The sequence below is a fragment of the Orcinus orca genome, chromosome 1 (assembly GCF_937001465.1).
Source record: "Orcinus orca chromosome 1, mOrcOrc1.1, whole genome shotgun sequence".
Lineage (NCBI taxonomy): Eukaryota > Metazoa > Chordata > Mammalia > Artiodactyla > Delphinidae > Orcinus > Orcinus orca.
In genome coordinates, this window is record NC_064559.1 from 50,363,588 (window position 1) to 50,385,415 (window position 21,828).

At 54.9% G+C, this 21,828-nt stretch overlaps 1 protein-coding gene across 2 annotated transcripts in view; it reads right to left on the reverse strand.

Annotated features, from left to right (window-relative positions):
* Positions 1-21,828, reverse strand: part of KIAA1614 (KIAA1614 ortholog) — a 54,175-nt gene that overhangs the window by 19,666 nt on the left and 12,681 nt on the right. Inside the window, exons 4-9 of one of the 2 annotated variants that reach the window (XM_049700377.1) lie at positions 20,123-20,266; positions 11,257-12,767; positions 9,261-9,417; positions 7,407-7,668; positions 4,326-4,453; positions 3,452-3,636 (exon numbers count right to left, since the gene is read on the reverse strand). In XM_049700377.1, coding sequence (XP_049556334.1) covers positions 3,452-3,636; positions 4,326-4,453; positions 7,407-7,668; positions 9,261-9,417; positions 11,257-12,767; positions 20,123-20,266 — 2,387 coding nt within the window. Of the gene's footprint in view, positions 1-3,451; positions 3,637-4,325; positions 4,454-7,406; positions 7,669-9,260; positions 9,418-11,256; positions 12,768-20,122; positions 20,267-21,828 lie in introns of those variants that run through there. The other variant, XM_049700379.1, reaches the window with a different exon arrangement.

Consider the following 21,828-nt stretch of genomic DNA (forward strand, 5'->3'; position numbering starts at 1 on the left):
CTGGCTGATTAGAAACATTAAGCAGCTGCCCATCCCTGACTCCCTGCTTCCTCTTCCTAAAATCAGCTTCCTTAGAAGGGACCTGAAAGAGCATCTCGTCTGGTCCCCCAGTCTCCAGCTGGAAGCCTTTTAAGATGTCTTGGATGAGTGGAAGGTCATCTTCTGGTCCGCTCAGCCCCGCAGGAGATTCTGGCCCCAATAGAAGTCAAGCTTTTCAGAGCCCACCCTCTGCAATTCGGGTTTGAAAGTGCATTGAAACCTCCTCTGAGGCACCTGAAGGTTTGCAGCTCTGGCTGTCGCAAATCCGATCTGTTGACATACTCCTCCCTGGTCTGACCTGCGGAACGGCCTCTCAGTGCTTCTTGGCAGGGCTGAGCCCTTCCTGCAAGGCCGGCTCCCTCCTGACAAGGTCTGTCGGCCATCTTGGCTGCACAGGGCTTTTCTCTCAGCCCGTGCCCTATCCTTTCCCTCTTCTTTCTGGGTTCTTTTAACAGCTTGTCTGCCCTGTGTGCATGTTGGTGGCATGGGGAGAGGCAGATAAGGAGGGCAGCGGTGGAGCCGGCAGAAACGGCTGCTGTACCGCAGAACATGCCAGTCGGGAGTGATGAGAAAACCCAAAAGAACGCAGCTGGAGGCCCAGACACTGCTGTCATGCCTGGGGTAGGTTTCACAACTGAAAGTCACGACACAAATATGACAGAAAGACTGCTATCGTAGGCATTTACCGTCTGCTGGAAATGGCCTTTGTTAAGGATGTATGATCTCTGTGTTGTACTCAATTAGAAGCAGAAGGCGAAGCCTGCTGTTCTCACATGCCTGTACAGAATCAGATGTGATAGCCAGCAAGTAACACCAGCATCTTGATGTTTTAGTGAGGAATGCAAACCCGCCCCAGCTCATGGCCCCTCTGAGGCCCAGGAGAAGTGACCCTTGGCTGCTGGAGCATGGCCTGTGGCAAGGAGGCACCAGCACCAGTCATGTTCCATGTGTGAGGGGAGCTCTGCGTGACATCCAGCAGCCAACTGCAGCGGCAGAAGCAGGGCACCAGCTGGGCAGGACAGGGAAGAGCCTGCACCAACTAGGTGAGGGGCATCCTGGGGAGCGGGCCCGGCCAGAGCCCAGGAAGCTCTTGGTCATTAAAGACCCCTGCCCATCAGCAGTGTATGACAGGGGATGGGGGGAGGGGGTCCCACTGCCTGCAAAGGGGCCTAAAGGGACTTTTGGGGAGGATGGGGGTCATAGTAGAATGGCCAGTTGGGTATGATCTCACATTGACAGATGACGCAGATCATGTCTGCCCCCGTCTGGAGTTCTACTCCCGCAATACACATTCTTTTTCTGAAGAGGGAGGGAAAGAAATGGGCCAGGCACTTTCCCATATACCTCACTGAATGCTCCTTATGACTCTTCCAGGTAGGGTTTCATTAGCTTCATTTTACAAATTAGAGACCCGAGGCTCAGAGTGGGTAAGTAACCTGCTCAAGGTCACACAGCCAGCGGAGGCGCTGGAGTACAAACCACGCTGTCGTCCAGCTATGCCTGCATGCTGCCTCTCTGGGAGAGCCTGTCTCCCTCACCGAAGGAGAGAGGAAGCTGGAGGAACGGGCAGAGTGGCTAACAGGCCGTGGAGCACTTTGCAATGGTCAACATATGCTCACAACGGCCATCTCCCTGTGAGGAGAGACAGGCGCCCTCCTGAGGGCCAGAGTGGGGAGAAACTCATCCTCCCTTCCTCTCGCACTCATGTAAACTCCATCAGCCAACGGTCAGAACTACCTTCAAGTCAACCAGACCACGGCCACTTCTCACCACCTCCACAGCCGCCCCAGTCTAAGCCGCCACCACCATGTCTTCCCTGGACTGTTGAAATAGCCCTAAAACTGGTCTCCCTGGCTCCACCATCACCCCACTAGGGTCTGTTCTCAACACAGCAGCCAGTGAGCCTGTTGAAGTGTTCAATCAGAGCACGTCAGTCCCTGCTCCAAGCGCCTGGTGGCTCCTGTCTCACTGGCAAGAAAGCCCCTTCTGACCTCAGCTCAGTCTCTCTCCCCCATTTCTGGGCTCAGCTGTCTCCCCACCTTTCTGCCCTCAGCTCAGTCTCTCCCCTTCACCCCTCTGTCCAGCTTGACCTCCTTGCAGTTCCTCCCACAGGCCAAGCTCATTCCCAGCCCTCAGGGCCTCGCACTGGCTGTTCCCTCTGCCTGGAACGCACTTCCCCAGACACCACATCGCCCACCCTCACTTCACTCCACTGTCTGTCTGCTCAGGGGTCTCTTCTCAGAAAAGCTGCCCCACCGGTACTCCCATACTCACTGCCCTTGGGCCTTATCCTGCTTTATTTGTGTTTGTTTCTTAGTACTCTTCGCCATCTGACATACATATAACACATTATATGTATATATAAAATATATAAAAATATAAATAAACGTGTGTGTGTGTGTGTGTGTGTATATATATATATATTTGTAGATACAGTCTAGCTCCCTCATGAGAACGTGCACTCCTGAGGATGAGGATTTTGTCTGTTCCATTTACTGCTCTATCCCCAGTATCTACAACCACCTAGGAGGTGCTCACGTATATTGTTGAAAAAGAACTGATGGAACATACGCAAGAACTCGCTGTGTTCTGCAAGTCTGGCAGCAGGCAGATTTCAGCCAGCTAAATCATCTTGACCTCGGAGATCAAAGCAGAGGACTAAACCCTCCGCGGCACAGCCCAGCCAGGGCAGCTTTGCGCATGTCTTTCTGCGTCTGTCTCTCCCTTTCTTCCTCCTCACTCTCCTCTCCTTCCCACTCCTGCACGTCTTCCTTCCTTCCTCATCTCATCTGAGAAACATATGTCAAGGTCCCTTGCCCTGTGATGGATTCTGACCCACAGACCTTGGGGAAAGGCCTGGGGAAGTCACTTTGCCCTGAAAGATTCATGGGGCAGGGCTGAGAGCTGGCCAGAGTGCAGAAGGATGTTCAGAGCCCCTCCCTGGTCCTGCCAGTAATGAATCAAGACCTAGCAGGCCGCCCAGCCAGGGGCCTGGAGCCAGCCCTGAGGGAGGGGCCTGGACGCACAGACAGGCAGGCACGGTCCTCGGTCCACGTGCCCAGACATACTCCACAGCTAGAGGAAGGGAACCAGTTAAACACACCAGCCACACCCAAGGGATCCGGAGAAGCAGCCAGCACGAACCACCTCCCTCAGGCTCTCCAGTGACAAGATGGCATTAAGATTCTGATTTCAGGATGGACAGAGAGACAGCGGAGCAAGCCTGCCACCTCTACCCCCTTGAGGGGAGAATTCCAGTCCTTTCTCTGAGAGGCTCTCTGAGTCCAGAGCTCACTCATTGTTCAGCCAAAGACAGGAGACGAAAACGACCACAGCCAGAAGGCACTGCAGTGGTTTGCCAAGGCCCCAGGGCTGTGGAGCCAGAAAAGGGGGGGCGGGGGGGCGGGCCTACCTGAGTCCCGGCGTCCATTCCCAGAGGCCACACAGAAGCCGAAAGTGCCCTCCGGGGAGCGCTGTAGCTGCAGCTGGCTCGTGCCGTCCGGGAACACCTCCACCATGCGGCCCACAGCGCGAGCCAGGCCCGGGGCACTCACGTCCTCCACGCTGAGGGAGGGCCGGGGCGGTGCCTTGGCTGGCCTATGAGGGGCCGGAGGCGAGTGAGGGCAAAGAGAGCCAGCACTGGGGCCCAGCCCCTCCCTGGCTGAAAGATGGTGGATGCCACGAGCCAGGGCTGAGCCTGGCGGGTTCCCACAGCCGTCTGAGGCTCCGCAGAGCCCGCTGCAGACCCAGAAGCCCCTCCCCCAAGAGCAGTGGTTGTTAACCTTTTTAGGTGCAGAGATCGCTCTTGAGAATCTGCTGAAAGCTTTAATTTTACATAAAACTTCCAGGAGTTAATGGACCCCCTGAAGTTCCTCCATGGAGCCCCAGGTGAGAGCAGCTAGCCTAGCAGGTCTTATCAGAGAGGGTGGATTTCTCTAGGCAGGGTCACAGGGCGAGGGCCTCTTTGGGGGCCATGTCTCTGGATCTTCAGTAAGATCTTTAGCTGGGCTAAGGAAGCTCCCTGAACATTCTGATTTCAAAATGTAGAGGGACGGAGGAATCAAACCTTCCAACTCTACAGAAACCCCAACTCCTGTCCAGTTGCACAGGACAAGGGCACTGAGGAATGGGCTCCAAGACCCCTGAGGCAACTGAGGCACAGGTAGTCAGCCTCACTTTCTCTTTTAAAGGGACCCCCCCCTCGGGCCGTGCTGCTAAGGCAGGAAGCATATAACTCCACTGTCCATGCCCTGGGTTTACGCTCTAAACCACTTGCCCACTCTTACCTGTCAGCTGCATTGTGATGCCCTGGCTCCCCTACCAGGTAGAGGTTGGACCGGTCCACCTTGCCACTCAGCAGAGAATGGAGGTTCTGAAAAGAGGCAGCTTTCCAACGTTGGCGAGAGGGTGACACCTAGTGGGAAAGGCCCAATATTGCAGGTGAGAAAAGCCACCTGGCAAGGGCTTGACAGAGAGGGGACCCCAACCATGAACCTGAGAGCCTGCTAAGAAAGTAATGGCATAAGCTTTTGTCATTACTTCAAAGTGCTTAACAGGAATAACCATAACTTAAGGAGATGGGCCTATGTAGGCGTTTTGAAGCTTCAAAGTAAAAAAAATTGGGGGCTGAAATAAAAACTGAATAGGGTAATGCTAATTATCTCACTTATTAAGAAAATCTAATTTTTTCCTTGATTATGAAAAAAGGGTGAAATCAATCACAGAATAATAAACACAATTGTAGAATTAAAATCTTAGTTTGTGATTCTTTAGTATCCCTTTTATGATTGCTGACGTTAAAAATTTTATCAAGTATGCACCTTAAAACGCTGTGCATTAAAAAGATGGACAAGACGAAAGTCCCTCAAGGAGTTCGCACCATGGTGGGGGTGAGGTGAGCATGGACAGGTCAAAAGCCCTAAATGCACGTTGTAAGTGTGAGGCTAGAAGCACAGACAACGCTGTGCAGGGAAGCAGAGACAGACTCAGCTCAGGAGGCTCCAGGGCACTGGAGGAGCTGACGCCTGGGCGGGGCCTGAAGCATGAGCTCTCCAGGTGAAGACGGAGGTGGGGTGTTCCAGGCAGAAGAAATAGCAGATGCAGAGAGAGATGGGAGAAAGCACGGATGTTCTGGAACATACTCATGGTCTAGGTGGCTGGGCTGCAGAGGTGATGGGAGATAGGCTGGAGCCAAGCGGCCACACCCAGAAGGACCTTATTTGACCTGGTGAGGAGCCACTGAGTGATGTTAATCAGAAGAGTTACAAGGTCAGATCTGTGTTCTAGAAACTGACCCAGTGAGGAGGCTATTCCAAGGGTGGGGGTGGGAGGCAGGAAGAGGCCGACTTTTAAACAAATACCGCACACATTATTTATCACACTGGAAATCCGTGCTCTCAGGAAGATGTATTATCAAGAAGCTTAAGAGGGGGCCCTGACCTTGCCTCAGGGCTCCGGAGGGCCTTCTGGGAGAAGTCAACTCAGAATGGAAAGATAAGCAGGCATTCCCCAGGGAAACGGGGGAGGGGAGAAGGGAGGAGCCTTCCAGATGCAGGTGCAAAGGTCAAAGAGCCATAGCCACTAGAGGATGTGGGAGCAGCCCACGTGGCGAAGGTGCTCACTGCCCACTCAGAAGGGCAAAAGGAAAACCAAGCCAGGGCAGCAGCCATCCACCCTCTCACCACACACACCTGTCAATACAACAGTCTAACAGGAAGGTGTTCACCCTGAGATGTGTCATGAATATACCAGGCTGAGATGGAGTCTTCTTTCATGTTCTTTTTTCAGTTCTTGAACAATTCTTTCTGCTGCGCAGTCCTCCTGGCACTTGCTCCCACTCTTTCTTGGCCAGCTTACTTCCTGACTTTGCCCACTTGGCTTACATTGCCCATAACCCCTCTCCTACACTAATGGGCTGTCATTTCCCTTGGGCTTACAGAGATTGAAGCTTTGATGGCCATACATCCTGGCACCACGGCTCAGACACACTGGGGACAAATCTAACTTCATGAGAAAAGCAGCAAATTCCTGGAGCACAATGCCACTCTAGGCTTTTGTCCCCAGCTTGAGATGGCTTTGCTTTTGTTTGTCTTCCATTCATTCATCCAGCAAATATTTATTCTGTACGGGGTGCAAGACAACCAATGGAATTTTCATTCAGCCTGCGTTCTCTTCCCTGCTTCAGCCTGAAAAATGAAAGGCTCCAGTGCCCCAAACTGCAATCGCCTGCTTCGTTCTGCCCAGGGGAGGGAGCAGCGAAGAGAAGAATAGACATAATACCTGGAAACACCTGGATTAGAACAGCACTTCCAGAGACATAGCTGAGAGTTAGGTGCTACTGTTGGTTTGCTGTTGGTTTATCCTCTAGCACGTGGGAGGGGGGACTTTAGCAGGCTGCCCCGCATTCACTCACTCACTCACTCATTCATTCACTGTGTATTGAGTATGTCTACCATACTAATCATCATACTAAATACTTGGAATACAAAGATCAAGTAGTGTCTCCGCAGGGAATCACATTCCACTGAGGGGACACAGACAAAAGTTAAAATACTATGTGACAAGTCCCGTGAAGGAGGGAAGCACAGGATGAGAAGGGAAGACAGAGCAGAGGTGCCCAGCTCAGCCCAAGGAGGGACTGGAAGTGGCTTCCTGGAGAAGGCAGTGCCTTCAGTGTTGATGGAGGAGCAGACATTAGCAGGTAGAGAAAAGCATTTCCGGTGAAGGGTCAAAGTCAGACTGTGTGGCCTGATTACAGAACTGCAAAGTCAAGGATAAATGGGGTCAAGTGTTAGAAGAGTGATGAGGTGAACGCAGTCAAATCACAGAAACCCTTTGGCAATGTCGAGTGACCTGAACTTTATCCTGGGGGTGATAAGGGACCAACAGCAGGTGTTCAACGAGGGGGTGGCAAGGCCAGATTTGCACACTAGAAGGACCACTCTGAAAACCACATGGAGAAAGACGGGGCAGGGATGCTCGCCAGGAGGCCGCTGAGGTGATCCAGGTGGGAAGTGATCTGTGCTAGACTAAAGAGTGGCTGTGGCCATGGAAAAGGTTCCAAAACGATCAGGCAGTCGACACCAGGACTGGGCAGAGGTGGCAGAGTGAGGGCGGGGGTCTAGGATGAGCCCAGGCTCGGGCAGCGGGGTGGAAGGACAGAAGCTTGGGTGCTGCCCACTCCCACTGTGTCCAGGGAATCCATGGCTCACGGATGGACTGTGGGAACGCCAGTAGCTTCCCCTTCTCTACCTGGGGCTCCTTGGGCAGCACCCGCAGCACTTCTTTCCTCCTTCCACCTTTCATTCCAATGGTGGCTACACCCCCACTGGCCTCACACACCCCTCGGCTGGGCCCTTGGGACTCACCGGATGCAGGGATTGTAACGATGGGGCTCTCTTCATTTTGGGGGCGCTGGTGTGTGAAGCCGGGCTGGGCGCAGGGGGCTGCAGCTGCTCCACACTGTAGCTGCGGGACTTGCCCAGCTTGGGCCTTGTGCCCTGACTTGTCAGGGCCAAGAAGAACTTTTTCAGCCCCAGGGTGGAGGAGATGCTGCCGCTGCTTTTCTTGTTCTTGTCAGAAGGGGCAGCTGAGGGCAGGCTGGGTCCCACACTGACCCCTGGCAATGCTCTGAAACGCAAAGATGGACATGAGGTGGGTGGGAGAGGGCCGGAGGAGGCAAGGGCCCATCCTGTGTGCCCCAGATGGGCCCACACCACTGCCTCACTGATGAAGTGACAGCCAGGCTGCAGAAAGGAAGGCCGCGCGGTTTTCTGAAGGATGCTCTGCTTGGGTAGACTTTAGGGAGAAGCTCAGACAAGACCCCTGGTGTCACACTCAACTGTGGGTTCACTCAATCGTCCGTCCATCCAATATTTCTTCAGAACCTCTTCTAGGCCTCTTCTTGGCAGATCACTGGGGTATGTGATAAACATGACAGGCAAGACCCTTACTCTCGGGAGCTTACAAACAACAGAGTAGTAAACAAAGGAGAAAACCCACCAGCAACCGATCAACAGGGTGAAGCGGAGAGTGACACGGTGGCCGGGGAAGGCCTCTCTGAGAAGATGACATTTAAACCGAGGGCTGAACGGCAGCAAGGAGCCAGTCCTGTCGAGCCCGGAGGTGAGAATTCCAGGGCAAGGGAACAGCTGGAATCACAGCTCTGGGCAGGAAGAGGCTCAGTGTGTGGTGGGTTCAAGGACATAATGGGGCCAGGTCCACAGGACTTCCAACATAATGAGCAAGGGGGGAAAGAGGGGTCAGATGGGGTCAGACAGGTGGGCCGAGGCCGGATTACACTGAGTGCTATTAGCCAAGGTAAGGGGTTTGAATTCTACTCCAAATGAGAGGAAAAACCATTGGGGGGTTTCAGCAGGAGAAATGACACCATTTAATTAAGGTTTTAAAAAGATACCTCGGACTGCGGTATGGAGAAGGAACTGCAGGGGCGAGAGGGAAGGCAGAGAGCAGGTAGGGACCATTAGATTTGTACAGGAAGAAGGAATGCACCGAGACCAGGAGAAATGCCGTCCAGGTGGCTGGAGGAGCCACCTGTGTGGATGGCCATGTGCTGTGTGTTTGCCGGGAGGAGGACCCGGGGAAGCAGCTTTTGTCGAGAGTGATTGAGACTTCCACTAGGCCTTTCAGGCATCCCAGCGGAGATGTTGGGGGAGCTGGATACACGACTCTGGAGTTCTGGGGAGCACACGGGGCTGGAGATCTGGCTTCAGTGGCATGTGAAGCCTTGGGCTACATGTCACCAGGAATGGTGCGTAGTGGAGAAGAGAAGGCCCGGCCAGAGGACCAGCTCACCAAGGCTCTGAGGCCCCAGAGCAAGGACTCAGACCCTCAGTGCTGGAGGAGAGCATGGAAACATGAGTGCTGGGCTGTTTCCCAGCCCAGAGTCAGGAGCAAGTCCTCTCAGATGGAGAGCCCATCCTGGGTGCACCTCGAGGGCTGGGACTGTCTGCACAGCTGTGCCTAGCACAGTGCCTGGAGCTTCAGAGCATTCAATGAAAGTACGAGCGAATAACCACATACACTAGACTGAACGGGGCTGGCAAAGGAGTGCTGGGGTGCCACGCTTGCACCTAGTCTAGGAGTCCCCCGAGGATGGGGAGTAGTCAGCTTATCACGCTGCCACTCCAGGGGGTCTCCTTCCCCACCCAGCGCCCTAATCCCCCACCTCCTGCATCAGGGCTGTTGCTCCTGTCACTCACCGGGATGACACATGCCCTACAGAACTTGGCTCTGTCCTCTGCAGGCCGCCCTCTGGTTCCTGGCCGGACTCTGTCTCCTCTGAGGCCAGGGAGAAGGTGATGCCCATGGAGCTGATGGTGCCAACAGCTGCTGAGGCGAGACAGCCCTGGAGTCCTCCTGCAACAGCCACAGCATCCCTCCTGTGTCACTGATCCATCCCCATGGGTCATGGGCAGGGGGCAGGGGGCAGACGTTCCCAACCCAACGACAAAGGCAGGAGAGCCAGAGGAAGATGGAGAGAAGTGGGAGCCGCATGAGAGCAGTGGAGGCAGTGGTGAGACACATGCCAAGCAGGGAGGGGTATTATTTCCTGCTGAACCCCATCACCCCCAGCACAGCACCTCGTGCACAGCAGATGAGAAATAAACATCTGTGAAATGAAGGGCTGCTTGTGATAAGCCGTGTCCCTCCTGTATCAAGAGATAGTTGGGGTGGGGAGGCGGATTTTGTATTCCTGGGACAAAAGCCGCAACCTTGCTGGCTGTGACATCTAACAGCTAAACAATAGCCACCGTTTTTGGAGCACGTGTGAAGTTCTAGACAATGAGTTAAATGCCCTACAGAGACTATTTCATGGGTTCCTAGATGGGTCCTATCATTCTTCTCAGGTTACAGAGGAGGAGCCCAGGACCTCCTGGCTAATGAGAGGAGGAGCCTCACCTGGCCCTCTGCTCCAGGTCTCGAGCAGGTGAAGGCCAGGCTGCCCAGAAAGGTCTGCATCTCTCAGAATAAACGCCCCGTAGGAAGTGGGTAGGGGCAGCCAGCAGCCAGCCTAGAGCCCGCCCGACAGAAGAAAACCACACCTCAGCACAGGGCAGGCGGGAGCTCAGGGTGGGGCCTGCTTCCTCAAGGTTTGTGTGAGCAAGGGAGGGAGAGGGAGAGTGTTTGCTCCCCGCATGTAGTGGAGCGTGTGGCCGGCACACCGGGGCAGGGCAGGGGGGCGCTCGGCATCCACATGCGCAATAAGGTCAGTGAGGCCTGTCGCCTCTCTGCCCTCTTCTCCTCCACTCTGTTTCCAAGCCCTGGTTCCCCCCTACCCCCCGAGCCATCACAGCCCCAGGGCTGCCAGAGGCGCGGGCACGGGAAGGCAAGGCTGTGTACGTCGGGCCTGTTATCTCTGCCTAAGAGTGAGCGGCTGAGCTGCTCACCACAGATCACAACATCGGGGATCACAGCCCAAGGGCCGCCAATGCTCAGGATTTGCCCATGATATGAGGACCCCTTCCAAGGGCAGAGGCGATACCCTCTATCTTTCAGCAGCCTTTGCTGCTGAAACCTAACAGCCTGCCCAGCAGGCTCGGGGATCTAGGAGGGCTCGGGCACCAGAGAACGACCCCAGCACTGTTTGTAGGAGCTCTGCCCACTGGGCACCCAGACGGCCCGTCTGCTTCGCCACATGGAGGAGGCCTCGAGGGCTGGATTCCTGCTGAATTACTTCATTTATGCATCCCCCACAGGGCCTAGGATGGCGCCTGGCCTGTAGCAGGTGTTCAGTCAATACTGAATGAATGAGTGAATGAATGAAAGGACGACCTTCAAGCAGAAGGACCTTAGCCGTGTGATTATTTGGCGTTTGCTGCTCTTAGTAAATCCTGGAGCTGCTGCTTCTTCCTGCTCTGTTGGTAGCAAAATTCCCTTAAAGCCCAGGCCTCTGGCAGCCACAGAGCTTGGAGCTCCTGTACACACCTCAGGGCTCCCACTACCGCCGCCCCCAGGGTGAGCTGGCTAATCCGCCTCCAGGCTGATGTGGAATCCTGTACCAGCCCACGGACCCCGCCAGCTTCCCCAACATTCGCCGCGGCTCTGGGGGCTCCTCGGGGCTGCTATAGGAACGGTGCCTGGGTGTGTCATCTATGAAGATGAACAGTAAGTGAAGACTCGGAGTGCCTGGTGGGCCACAGACCCAGCCTGTGGCCTCTGGTCTAGGGCTGCCCTAGCCCCAGGGGAATCCCTTACCATCTCCGTGGTCCTCCGGCGGTACTGCAGGCTTCTGGCTGTAGGTGCCCTTCTCCCCACTGCCCGCGAGGATGGCTCCTCCCCAGGGCTCCTGCAGCCCCTGGGGCGTGCTGTTGTTGCAGTGACCGGTGGACGGGGCCCGCAGGGGGTGCGTGACACAGGGGCTGCGGGGCTGGGGCTGCGGCCGGGTGAGCTCACAGGCCCTGGGAACTACGCTTCTGGAAGAAGGCACGGAGATGTCCATAGGCTCTCCCTGGTCACCCGGCCTGCGAAGTCCAGCCAGGGCTGCCTTCCTGTGAGACACAGGGGAGGTGGTTTTCTTTGAAGAGGGAGGGGTCGGCACCCAGCCTTCGGGGGAGAGGGAAGCGGTTGGCTGCTGGGCCTGGTGGGGGGCAGAGGGCTCTGTGTGGCTCTGATTCGGGGAGTCAGTTCCCAGAGACTCTTGGCTGTCCACAACCTGGGCTTGTCTGCCTGGCCCCGAGGAGCCCACCTTCACGGAAGAGGCGATGGCATAGGCTGTCCGGGAATCCACGGGCTGAGCCCAGTGATTTTCCAGCCCTGGTCCAGGCTGGGACCCCAGGGAAACCCTCTTAGAGTCCTGGACAAGAGGCTTAGAGAAAGCATCTTCTCTGGGGAGCAAAGTCCCCTCAGGCGTCTGTCCCATGCCTTCTGTCACCTCATCCAACACCTCCACTAGCTCCAGCCCAGGCAGGTAGTGCGGGGCCTGGGGGCTCCGGAGCGGCCCCATTTCAGCCTTTTGGAACCACCTGTGGCCTCCCCGAGGCCTGGAGGCCCGCAGACAGGGGCTGCTGCCGCGGACCCTACTGGGCTGGGAGGTCCCGGCCTCCTCACTGTCGGTCCTGCAGCTGTCGGAGGTGTCCGTGCTGTCCAGGGCCGAGTCTACCTCCTCGGGGCACGCCTGGCCCCCGATGTGCGTCTCCCGGATCCACTCGGTGTGGAGTCTGGGCTCGGCAGGGAAGAGCCGGAGGGGGCCGCCCAGGCCCCGAGGGCTGCGGGGCTGCACCAACGCTCCCTCCACCCCGCAGGCGGCTTCGCGCTCCCGGAGGACCCTCGGGTCGGGGGCGATGCTGTGGCCGCAGGCTCGGCACCTCCTTTCGCTGCCCTGAGCGGGCGGCGGCGCGGGAAGGCCCCGGGGCTCCAGCCCGCCCAGCAGCGGGTGGAGAGACCCTGCGCCCGCGTCCTGGCGCCGGCAGCCCCCGTGGACGTAGTCGGCGAGGTCGGGCTTGGAGCGCAGGGGGCCCTGGTCCGCCGGCTGCAGCGTGGTGCTCAGCACCTGGCGCTGACGCTGCTGCAGCCGCTCGAGGTAGCGGGACTCGGCGTCGCGGGCTGATTCATCCTCAAAGCGGACGTGGGACGGCGAGGCGGCCCGCTTCGGCCACTGCCCGCTGCTGGACTCCCCGCTGGAGGAGTCACTCGTGTTCCCGTTCTGGAGGTTGTCTCTGCAGGCAAGGGTCATCCTCGGGTCCAAGGCTGGGCTTTTCCACCCATCTCTGATGGGGAGGCGGGAGGAGACAGGTCACGGGCAGAAAGAGGGGAGGAAGGTACAGACTCCCCGCTGGGCACCCACCAGCCCCGCTCCACCCTGGGGTACAGTCTCCCACTGTGCTCAGTGGAACTACAACCCAAAGTTGCCCCCAGTCAGGCTCCTCCGGAGTCGGGCAGCAAAGCAGAGCAGCTTACAGGTGCATCCTGCTCCTGAACACAGCGCTAAGCAAAGTGAACACAACCGTCTGCACGTTTGGCTCTCCCTCTGCTGCCTGGCTCAGCCTGAGTTAAGATGAAACACTGTTAAACTCAGGATTGTACAGAAGGATGATACCGAAGTCCTCATGCGTGTGTATGCGTGTGTGTGTGTGTGTGTGTGTGTGTGTGTGTGTGTGTGTGTTTAGGAGAAGTGAGCCTGGCCATCATGGGCATCTGGTGAATTGTGATGAATTGTGGCAATGCTGTATTTTTTATAAAGGTTTAATGGGAAGAGCATACTTCAAGTCTCCATGGAGACTGTGTAGGACCTGCAGTCAGTGTTTCTAAACATTCCTGCTCTCAAAAGTATCTACTCAGGGATCCTAATCATCTTGCTTGGACAAAATTTAGACAGAGTGACACTGGTGTTTCTTCTTGGTCTCTCCACCTTGTCTGTTCCAACACCCCCTCCTGTACCTGCCCCTCCCCAGGCCCTCACATACACACTTGCCCCGAAAAGCTGTGATGACAATTACTGTGCTAAGAAGAGACCTCAACCTTTGGTCTGGGAGACACTGTGGCTGGTGGTCAAGTCCTGCTCAGCTCAAGAAAATACCTGCACAAATCTCACACTGGGCCTCTTAGAGCCAGGCAACCTGAGGTTCAGACCCCTGTGCAAAGGGACCCAGGCCTACAGGTCATTTCCCATCAGAGACCACCTAAGTAGAGACAAGGCTCCTCCCTTCCTTTCGCAGCAGCACCTCCCCACCAATCTACTGCTGAGTGGCTGGGATTCACATCATTTCTGACATTTCTCACTTCTTTGTCACTCACGTTGGACCCCTGCAGTGGCCTCTTATTCATTGGTCCTCCTGGAGCAAAGCTTCATCACACCATCTCTCAAGGGGGACACAGGATCAAGTTCACAGTCTTTGGGGTAAAAATACAGGCCCTCCACATTCCTCTCTGCCTTCCTCTCCAGCTCTGTCCCCCACCACCCACCTGTAAGGCCTCCACCCCATCTACCTCATGCAACCCTCCTGCCCCTGTCTCCTGGAATGTTTCTTCTTAACCTGACTGCATTTGGTTCCTAGGTATTAAATCTTACCTGTGTACAGAGACCATGTGTGGTGGTTAATTTTATGTGTCAGCTGGGCTGGGCCATGGTCAAACATTATTATACTAGATCAAACATTATTCTTGATGTTTTTGTGAAGATGTTTTTTTGGATAAGATTAATATTTAAACTGGTGGACTTCAAATAACGCTGATCACCCTCCATGGTTTGATGGGCCTCATCCAATCAGTTGAAGGTCTTAATAGAACAAAGACTGATCTCCTCTGAGCAAGAAGGAATTCTGCCAGCTGACTGCCTTTGGATTTGAGCTGCAACTCTTGCCTGGGTCTCAAGCCTGACAGCCTACCCTACAGACTTTGGACTTAAAAAGCTTCCGTGATACCATGAGCCAATTTTTTTTAAATAAATTTTTCTCTCCATATATAAACACACATCGTGCTGATTCTTTCTCTGGAGAACCCTGACTAATATACATCTTGATGGTGTCTCCTCCTCTGAATACCCATGCCATTCGTCATCAGAGACTCGGACGATGTCAGGGCTGGAAGGGACTGCCATGACCACGTGACCCCTCCTCGTTTCTATAAAGGAGAGGCCACACAAGACCAGTTCCTGGGCTGACCAGCACCTGAACAGCTGGGAAAGGCAAGGTGCAGGAATTTTTTCTCCCTCACGGAGCCACGAAAATAGAACTAGACATTGACCATGCTAATGGTCAAGTGCTGTCTGGAGACAGGGGCCTGGATTTTAGAGACCTGCTACTTCTTTCCAATTACCGAGAAGAGCACCCATGTAGGCAGTTATCTATGCCGGCATACTTTATGTGTTACGTTACTGCTTTCAGTCCTCAGAGCGCCTACAAAGGCTTCCCTAACTATACCCTGTTCCTAGCCTGTCTTGACACTCCAACTTCTTATAAATGAAATGTATGTGAGTGATTGGTTGATTTACTAATCCTTCCTCTAACTGGATGCTTCTGGAGGAAGGATGCCAATGCTCTCAAAAAGGCTGCCTTAATGTGAGTTCCTTCCTCACCAAATTCACAGCTGCAACAGAAAGACAGATGTGGTATGCAATTAAAAGGAAAAGTGTTCAGACACTAGCAGGACGAAAATATCCGTGTTTAACAACTACTGTTAAAACATGCCAACCAGTGGGGAGAGCAGCCACTGAACTGGTTGATTTCTCTAACTATACATGGCATTGACTGGACTGGACAGTGTGTTCTTCCAGGCTGTGCTTTCTGTATGGATAAATGGTCTTGCCTGTCTGACTCAGGTGAACATGTGTTCGCCTGGGCTCTGAGGGTGTCACTGGCCATTCCTAATCATCCCCCTCCCTGGCTGCCGCGATAGCCAAGCCACTGACTAGTCTCATAGCCCTGATGGGTTGGAATGATCTGGATCGCAGATGGCGTGGACTATGATGTATAGAGGCTACCCTTGGGGGTCACGGGATAGAATGAGAGGTCAGAGTTAAATTGTCCAAGACTGATTCCCTGCAAAGCTCCGTGGCAACCAGCTAGGGCTGAGAGCTTAAGGCACTCACTCACCTGTGCCATGTCAGATCACTACAACCTCAAATCTTGGACCCCAGGCCTCTGGTCACACCAGGAGAGGGGCTGGTGCTCACCCAACCGTGACTGCTGAGCCGGTGGAATAAAGCTAGAGCCAAGGTCCTGCTGTGTCATACTGCATTGTACCCTAGGTCCCGATTCACACCAAGGAGTGGGGTGAGTTCTTCTTAAGTCAGGCAGCTGAAGAGTGCCCCAGTGCAAGCTCTGGGGGCCTTCCTGGAGCCTGACACTAGGTGTTCACTAGGTGTTTGCCCTGCCCTGGGATGCAGTGGGCAGTGGGGGACTGCACACCTGCCACCACTCCAGACTCCAGCATTTCCCAATGGGTGCTCCTCCAGGAGAATTTTTTTTAAAAGAACTACTGCGAAGCAAGTGGGTCTGCCTGCTTTGAGATCTGAGCAGATGCTATGCTTGAAAGGGCTGCTCTGAGGAATACTGAGGCATTGTCAGTCATCCTGTTTCCTGGAACCCATATGCACACAAGGCCATCTTATCACTAGGCCCAAGAGCCGCAGTACGTGGGAGCCACGATTCTTCCAGGGCCCACGAAAATGTGTTAGGTTCTTTTAATGTCAAAAGAGAATAAATAAATGCACTTTTAAATCAAAGTAAACATTCTCAGGTGTAATATTAATATATTCACCTTTAAGCCAGCATGGTCATAAAATATAATTTTTAACTTTGTTTGTGGAGGACGGAGCCCACAAAGGCAAGAGTGCCTAGGGCTCCCAAAAGTCATACCGTGGGCATGCGTTTGGAGAGGGATTTGTGGCTGAGATGTACAGCTCCTGAGTAGGCTCGCCCCTGGTGAGGAGGGTACAGTGTCTCTCTGCTTGTCTCAGCATGGCTGGGGAAGTCCCTCTGATCCCCCTGCTTGTGACAATTCTCTTTAAGTGACTGTGAAGCACTGCAGTGCCCTTGCCACCTAGGACCCCATCTGCACCTGCATCTCTTGAGCCTGTCAGGACCTCAGAAGGGGCTGTGAGATAATCACTCTGGTGGGCTCACTGTCCGTGTGGGGTTCCTGGGTCAGCTCTCCAGAGCATTTTTGCCCAGTAAAGGAAGGCTCTAGGCAGAGAAACAGCATCACCTCACCCCCCAGAAACAAGAGGAGCCCCACTGAGCAGAGGCTCTGCCCCTGCTGCACAGGCAGGATGCCCTGGTCAGCCAGGCCCAGCCGGTGGAGGAAAGGCCCACTGGGAGATTCAGTACACGGGCTTAGACACAACAACCCCCTCCAAGTCCCAGAGGGCGATGCCCTGCTCTGCTGACAGGATGTGGGCTATACCTTCTGAGGAGGGAAAAATAAAGCTCAGCTTTCGAGGCAGTACATTCCTCATCTAAAAAGGAAGTCCAGGTCCTGTCAGCCACATTACCAACCTTAACTTTTACATTCAAGATGGAGAATCGAGCCATCCTGGAATTCATGCCAAAGGTACAAACAATATTTTTGTTCTAAAAGAAGAAATGGAGAGATGCAGGAGAGCTTAATCACATAAGCTTCCTTCAAGTCAGTGACTGAATCCCAGAGGTCTCCACCAGTAGTGCTGGGACCAGTACATAAATGTACGGTGAAGATTCTGGAGACAAGTACCGAGCGAATAAGGCACTAGAGCAGCAAGCAAACACCATACCTGCCGAGCTTCTCAATATTAGGCACAGCAGATGCCTCAACCATCCCTCTCGGAGAGGATTCTGTCTGCGCAGACTCTGGGGCTGAACGGCCTCCTTGGGAAGGTCGCTTGCTACGACAATGCTGTCCTAACCACACAAGCTCCGTGCGGTCCTACGTGGCCACTACCTGACATAGGACAACAGCACTTACGGTGTCACCTTCCCAGGCCCTGCCTCTTGCTCACGTGTTCCGCCCTCCTGGGATTAGGAACACCAACATAGGTGTTCCCGTCCCCCAAATGGCAAGAGGTTGTGCCTCCAAGAGCTGCTCAATTTCTACACTGATTTGCTTCCAGAAAATGTGGCTGCTGCTTTCTACCTCTTCACCTCCTGGAAAAGCCAGTCTGTTCAGGATTGCCCCAGCTATCTCCAGCTAGACCCGAGATAAAGAAGACCTTCTGGAGACTGCTCTGCCTGCCCCACTCTTCCATCATTTTTCATCAGCCTGCTCTTTGGAAGGAGTGATGCCTCTGGGCTCGGGGGGTGCACGAGGGGCTCCTGCATCTAATGAGGCCCCAGGCCTGTGTGGCACCTCCAAGTTAGCTCAGCATGTCTCTCCAGGGCGATCTGACAAGCGTACCCTTTAGAAGCATTTGCAGCAAGCCATCTGGCATTGATTTTTCAGCTATACCCTCTGAGGATTCACCAGTGCTGCCAAGTCAAAGTAATTCTTTTCTGGACACAGCAGCTGCTAAAGTGGGTCACCTTGCATTTCAGTAGCATTTCTGCTGCTGGAGAAGAGCCTGGTGAAAGGGAACCTACTTTAAGCTTAGTGACTGGGGTTGTCGTGAGATGCTGACGTGATGTGGGGAAGAGGAAGTGTCCAAAGTACATTTACACCATCCAGTCTGTTTTGCAGATAGTCTTGCCTGTTTTGAGGCTCCCCAACTCCACCTAAGTACCTAAAGAAAGTGGAACCGGAGGTTTCCATGGAAGTCTAAGGCTCTGGGCCTCATATACATGCAGAGTAGAACAGTTAGGATGCTTCAGAGGAGCCACTCCCATTCCTAACTAGTGTCCTCCAGCCAGAGGGAGACAAGGTACAAAATGTGGAGATAAAGAGTAGCCTGTTTGGTACATCTTGACAGGATTTAGGGTCTCCTGAGCCCCTCTCCCAGGGGTCACAGTGACACTGAACACAGAGGCAGGCTGCAGCCTTCTGCTCCTGCTGGAGTCATCTCAAAGGTGCCAGGAAGGTACTCAGTCTTTAACGAGAGGGCTCAGCATCCCCTCAAAGAGCACGCGATCCAGTTCCGCTGAGAATCCTCGCTGCCTCTAGTGCCCCCTGTGCCGTGGTCCTGCTGGGGCCTGGGGCACTTTGGCACAGGCTGGCGGCCTCATCGCAGGCCAGCTGCACCAGCAAATGCCACATGTAAGTGATTGCTTGGGATGCACTGTACACGGAACAGGCACAATGATGGGGATGGGATGTCATGCAAGGAGTAGCCACATATGTGGAATGCTGGTCTGAATGTCCAGCATTGAACTTGTACTTTTCCCATCTCTTCATCCCTGATGAGCTCAGCCTCCCTCATAGCTCCAGCATCGTGAAATCAGGGTAATGCCCAAATCCGCAGTTCTGACTTCTCTCCTCCTCTACGGCTCCTGTATCCAACTGCCTGATAAGCATCTCCAGTGGGTGTTCTATGGGCAACCCCTCCAAAGCCTGATCCTGCACCTAGGCTTCACCTCTCGGCCAAGGACCCACCAAACCTCCAGACACCAAGTCAGAACCCTGGGCTGCATCCTGGATGCCTCCCCTTCTCATGCTCCCCTCATCCAGTTGATTAAATGATTAACAGTCAGAGGTAACACTCGTATCGTACTCACTGTATGCTGGGTGCTGTTCTAAACACTTTACATATATTAACTCACATAACCCTCACAACAACCCTGTTAAGATAGGCACTCGTATGATTCCCATTTTGCAGATGAGGAAACCGAGGCACACAGACTTCCCTAAGAGCACACAGCTAGTAAGTGGCAGAGCCAGAATTCAGTGGTCTGGTTCCAGAGTCTTAACCGCTTCTCTGCTGCCTCATTAAGCCTGCTTGCTCTGTGTCCTGGCAATCTCTCATCTCCACACCCTGCCCCCATCACTGCTCACCAGGATCACGGTGCAGCCTCCTCACTGCCCCTGAGTCCCCAGATCCAACCCATGCCTGCAGTCAGACCAGCTTTCCTGAAATGCAAATGTGATGGTGCTACCCACCTGCCTCAGATCCTTCGGTGGCTCCTAGCTATTACGGGAGGCACCCAAATTATTCAGCAGGCCTGGAGGCCTCCATGACTGGCCTCCACCGAGCCTTCTGGCTTTCACACCGTGCACCCCCCAGCAAGTCCTCAGGCTCCAGCCTGGCCAAACTCCTGAGCATGGTGCTTCTGCTCAGTTTTTGCCCCAGGGATGCTCACCCCTGCCTCCCTCATCTGCCCTCATCTGAATATCTACGTCTCCTTCAAGCCCCAACTTACAAGCCACACCCTCCAGAGCCTCCCCTGTGCTTTCCAGAGGAGTTACAATAGGCTTCCTGCCCTGCACACGCATCTTTCCTCTCCTACACCACCGCCCACGGAACCGTATTGATCCGTGTGCCCGTCTTTTTCCCTGGAGACTGTGACCTCTGTCCTCCAGGGAGCTCGGATTATGTTCCATAACAGAACACGGGCAGGCCCTCAGTGAAGGTGTGCTGACTGACTAGAATGAAAGCAATGCCTGACACAGGAAAAACTCACACACAGACAGGAGGGAGGAGTGAGCAGCGGCATTATGGCTGGATCCCATCTCTTCTTCTGCCACAGCCCTCCCAGGCCAGTCTGAGCCGGGCCCCACTCACCGGCTGCCCTGGGCAAGGGTGGGCACAATATCGTGGCTGGCACGGACGGGCCGGGTCCTGGCCTTCATGCGGGCTCGCTGAAGCAGATGCTTGGCTTCCTCATGCCTGGGGCTCAGCACGGGCTCCGGCTTGGGACTAAAGGACCTGCAGGGTGGCACGTGGGCCAGAGCAGGTTGGGGAGGGATTAGAAGAAAATAACACGGATTAGGAGGGCTTTAACAGTGTCGAGCGTGGCTATGCCAGAAACAGCCCTGCGTGTGCAGCCTTCCTTGTCCAGCTCCCACACGGAGGGCACCTAGCCTGGGGCCTGGGGCCTGGCCCTGAGAGACTCTGGATGGGACCAGGGAGCTGGCCCACCTTGGACATCTGCTCAGAGACCGGAGGCAGAGAGCCCAGGAGGATCTAGAAGAGGGTAGGGGAGTCTCCAGATTATTCTATTGTTCCTTCCCTGGGCAGACAGAGGGAGTTATCTTGGAGGAGGGGGAGAAAAGGGCCTGGGGTTGTCGGGCTGGGCTCGTGCCCAGCCAGCCAGATGGTCTTCACACGTGTCCCCTCCCTCTCTCCTTCTGTCTCTCTCTGCACCCACACGTACCCACTGGAGCTCCCACTGCACCATCCTGAGCTCCCACTGCAGACACAAGGAATCAGCGCTCTGCCCGTCACTGTGCTGCTCCTCTGAGGGAATGACATTTTCATAAGGCCTCAGTCCCAATCCCGACAGGCATCAGTCCCGGCCTGAGAGACATGAAGCTGGACCCACATTAAGTCAGCAGTGGCTCGGGTTCATAATAATAAAGGTCCTCTAGCAGTCCTCTCCGCCTCCCGCGTGTGCTGCCTCCTCCCCAGCCAGTCCAGAGCTGCAGAAAATGATAGCAGCTCTTTTTCAAAGCCACCTCCCAGACAATGACATGCAGCCAGTGCTGGACTCCCCCTGACCGGAGCCCACCTCCCCAGCCAGGCAGGCTGGGGACAGGTGCGCTCTCCACTTGACAGATGAGGGCTCCGGAGCACAGAGGAGCACCTGGTGCGTCGTCGCTCAAGGTCGGACATCGAGTGAAGCAGAGCAGGCGTCAGCCAGCCCCAGTGTCTCCACATCCCCCGTCCCCTCCCCGCCCCTGGTCCCAGAGCAGGCCGAGGCGGAGTGGCTTCCGCAGCCCCGTGGCTGCTCCTGTCCTCACTGCACATATGCTGGGCTGTCCTCACTAGGGGGGGTCCGTAGAAAGAGGACCTGGGCAGGTAGAGGCTCAGCCCGGCCTGCATCTCAGACTGCAGCCCGCCAAATCCCGTGCCTTACCCACCCCATGTGTCACCTGGAGAAAGGGGCCTTGTCTTGACAAGGGGAAGGTACCAAGTCGTTTCCTAGGTGACAGATGACAGAGATGTGAGTGGGAAATGGCACAACCCTGAGGTCTCCTTGGGACAACCTTAGACAAGCTCTCGGCAGACCATGATTTTTTTTTTCCTTCTTTTTTCTTTTTTTCTCATTATTTGCACCTAATCCTGCAATTGGGGCCAAGATAAAAAATAAGAACTGCCAGAACAAAGGCACCATCTGTGCCTATGAACCCTGGCAGGGCCCAGGCACAGTGCGGGAACCAGGAGGGCTTACGGCAGAGAATGAAAGTGAGTCTCCAGGCCTGCTGCCCTGTGAGGAGAGGCCTCCCTTTGCACGGCTTCCCGGGCAGGCAGGGCCTCCAACGCACGGC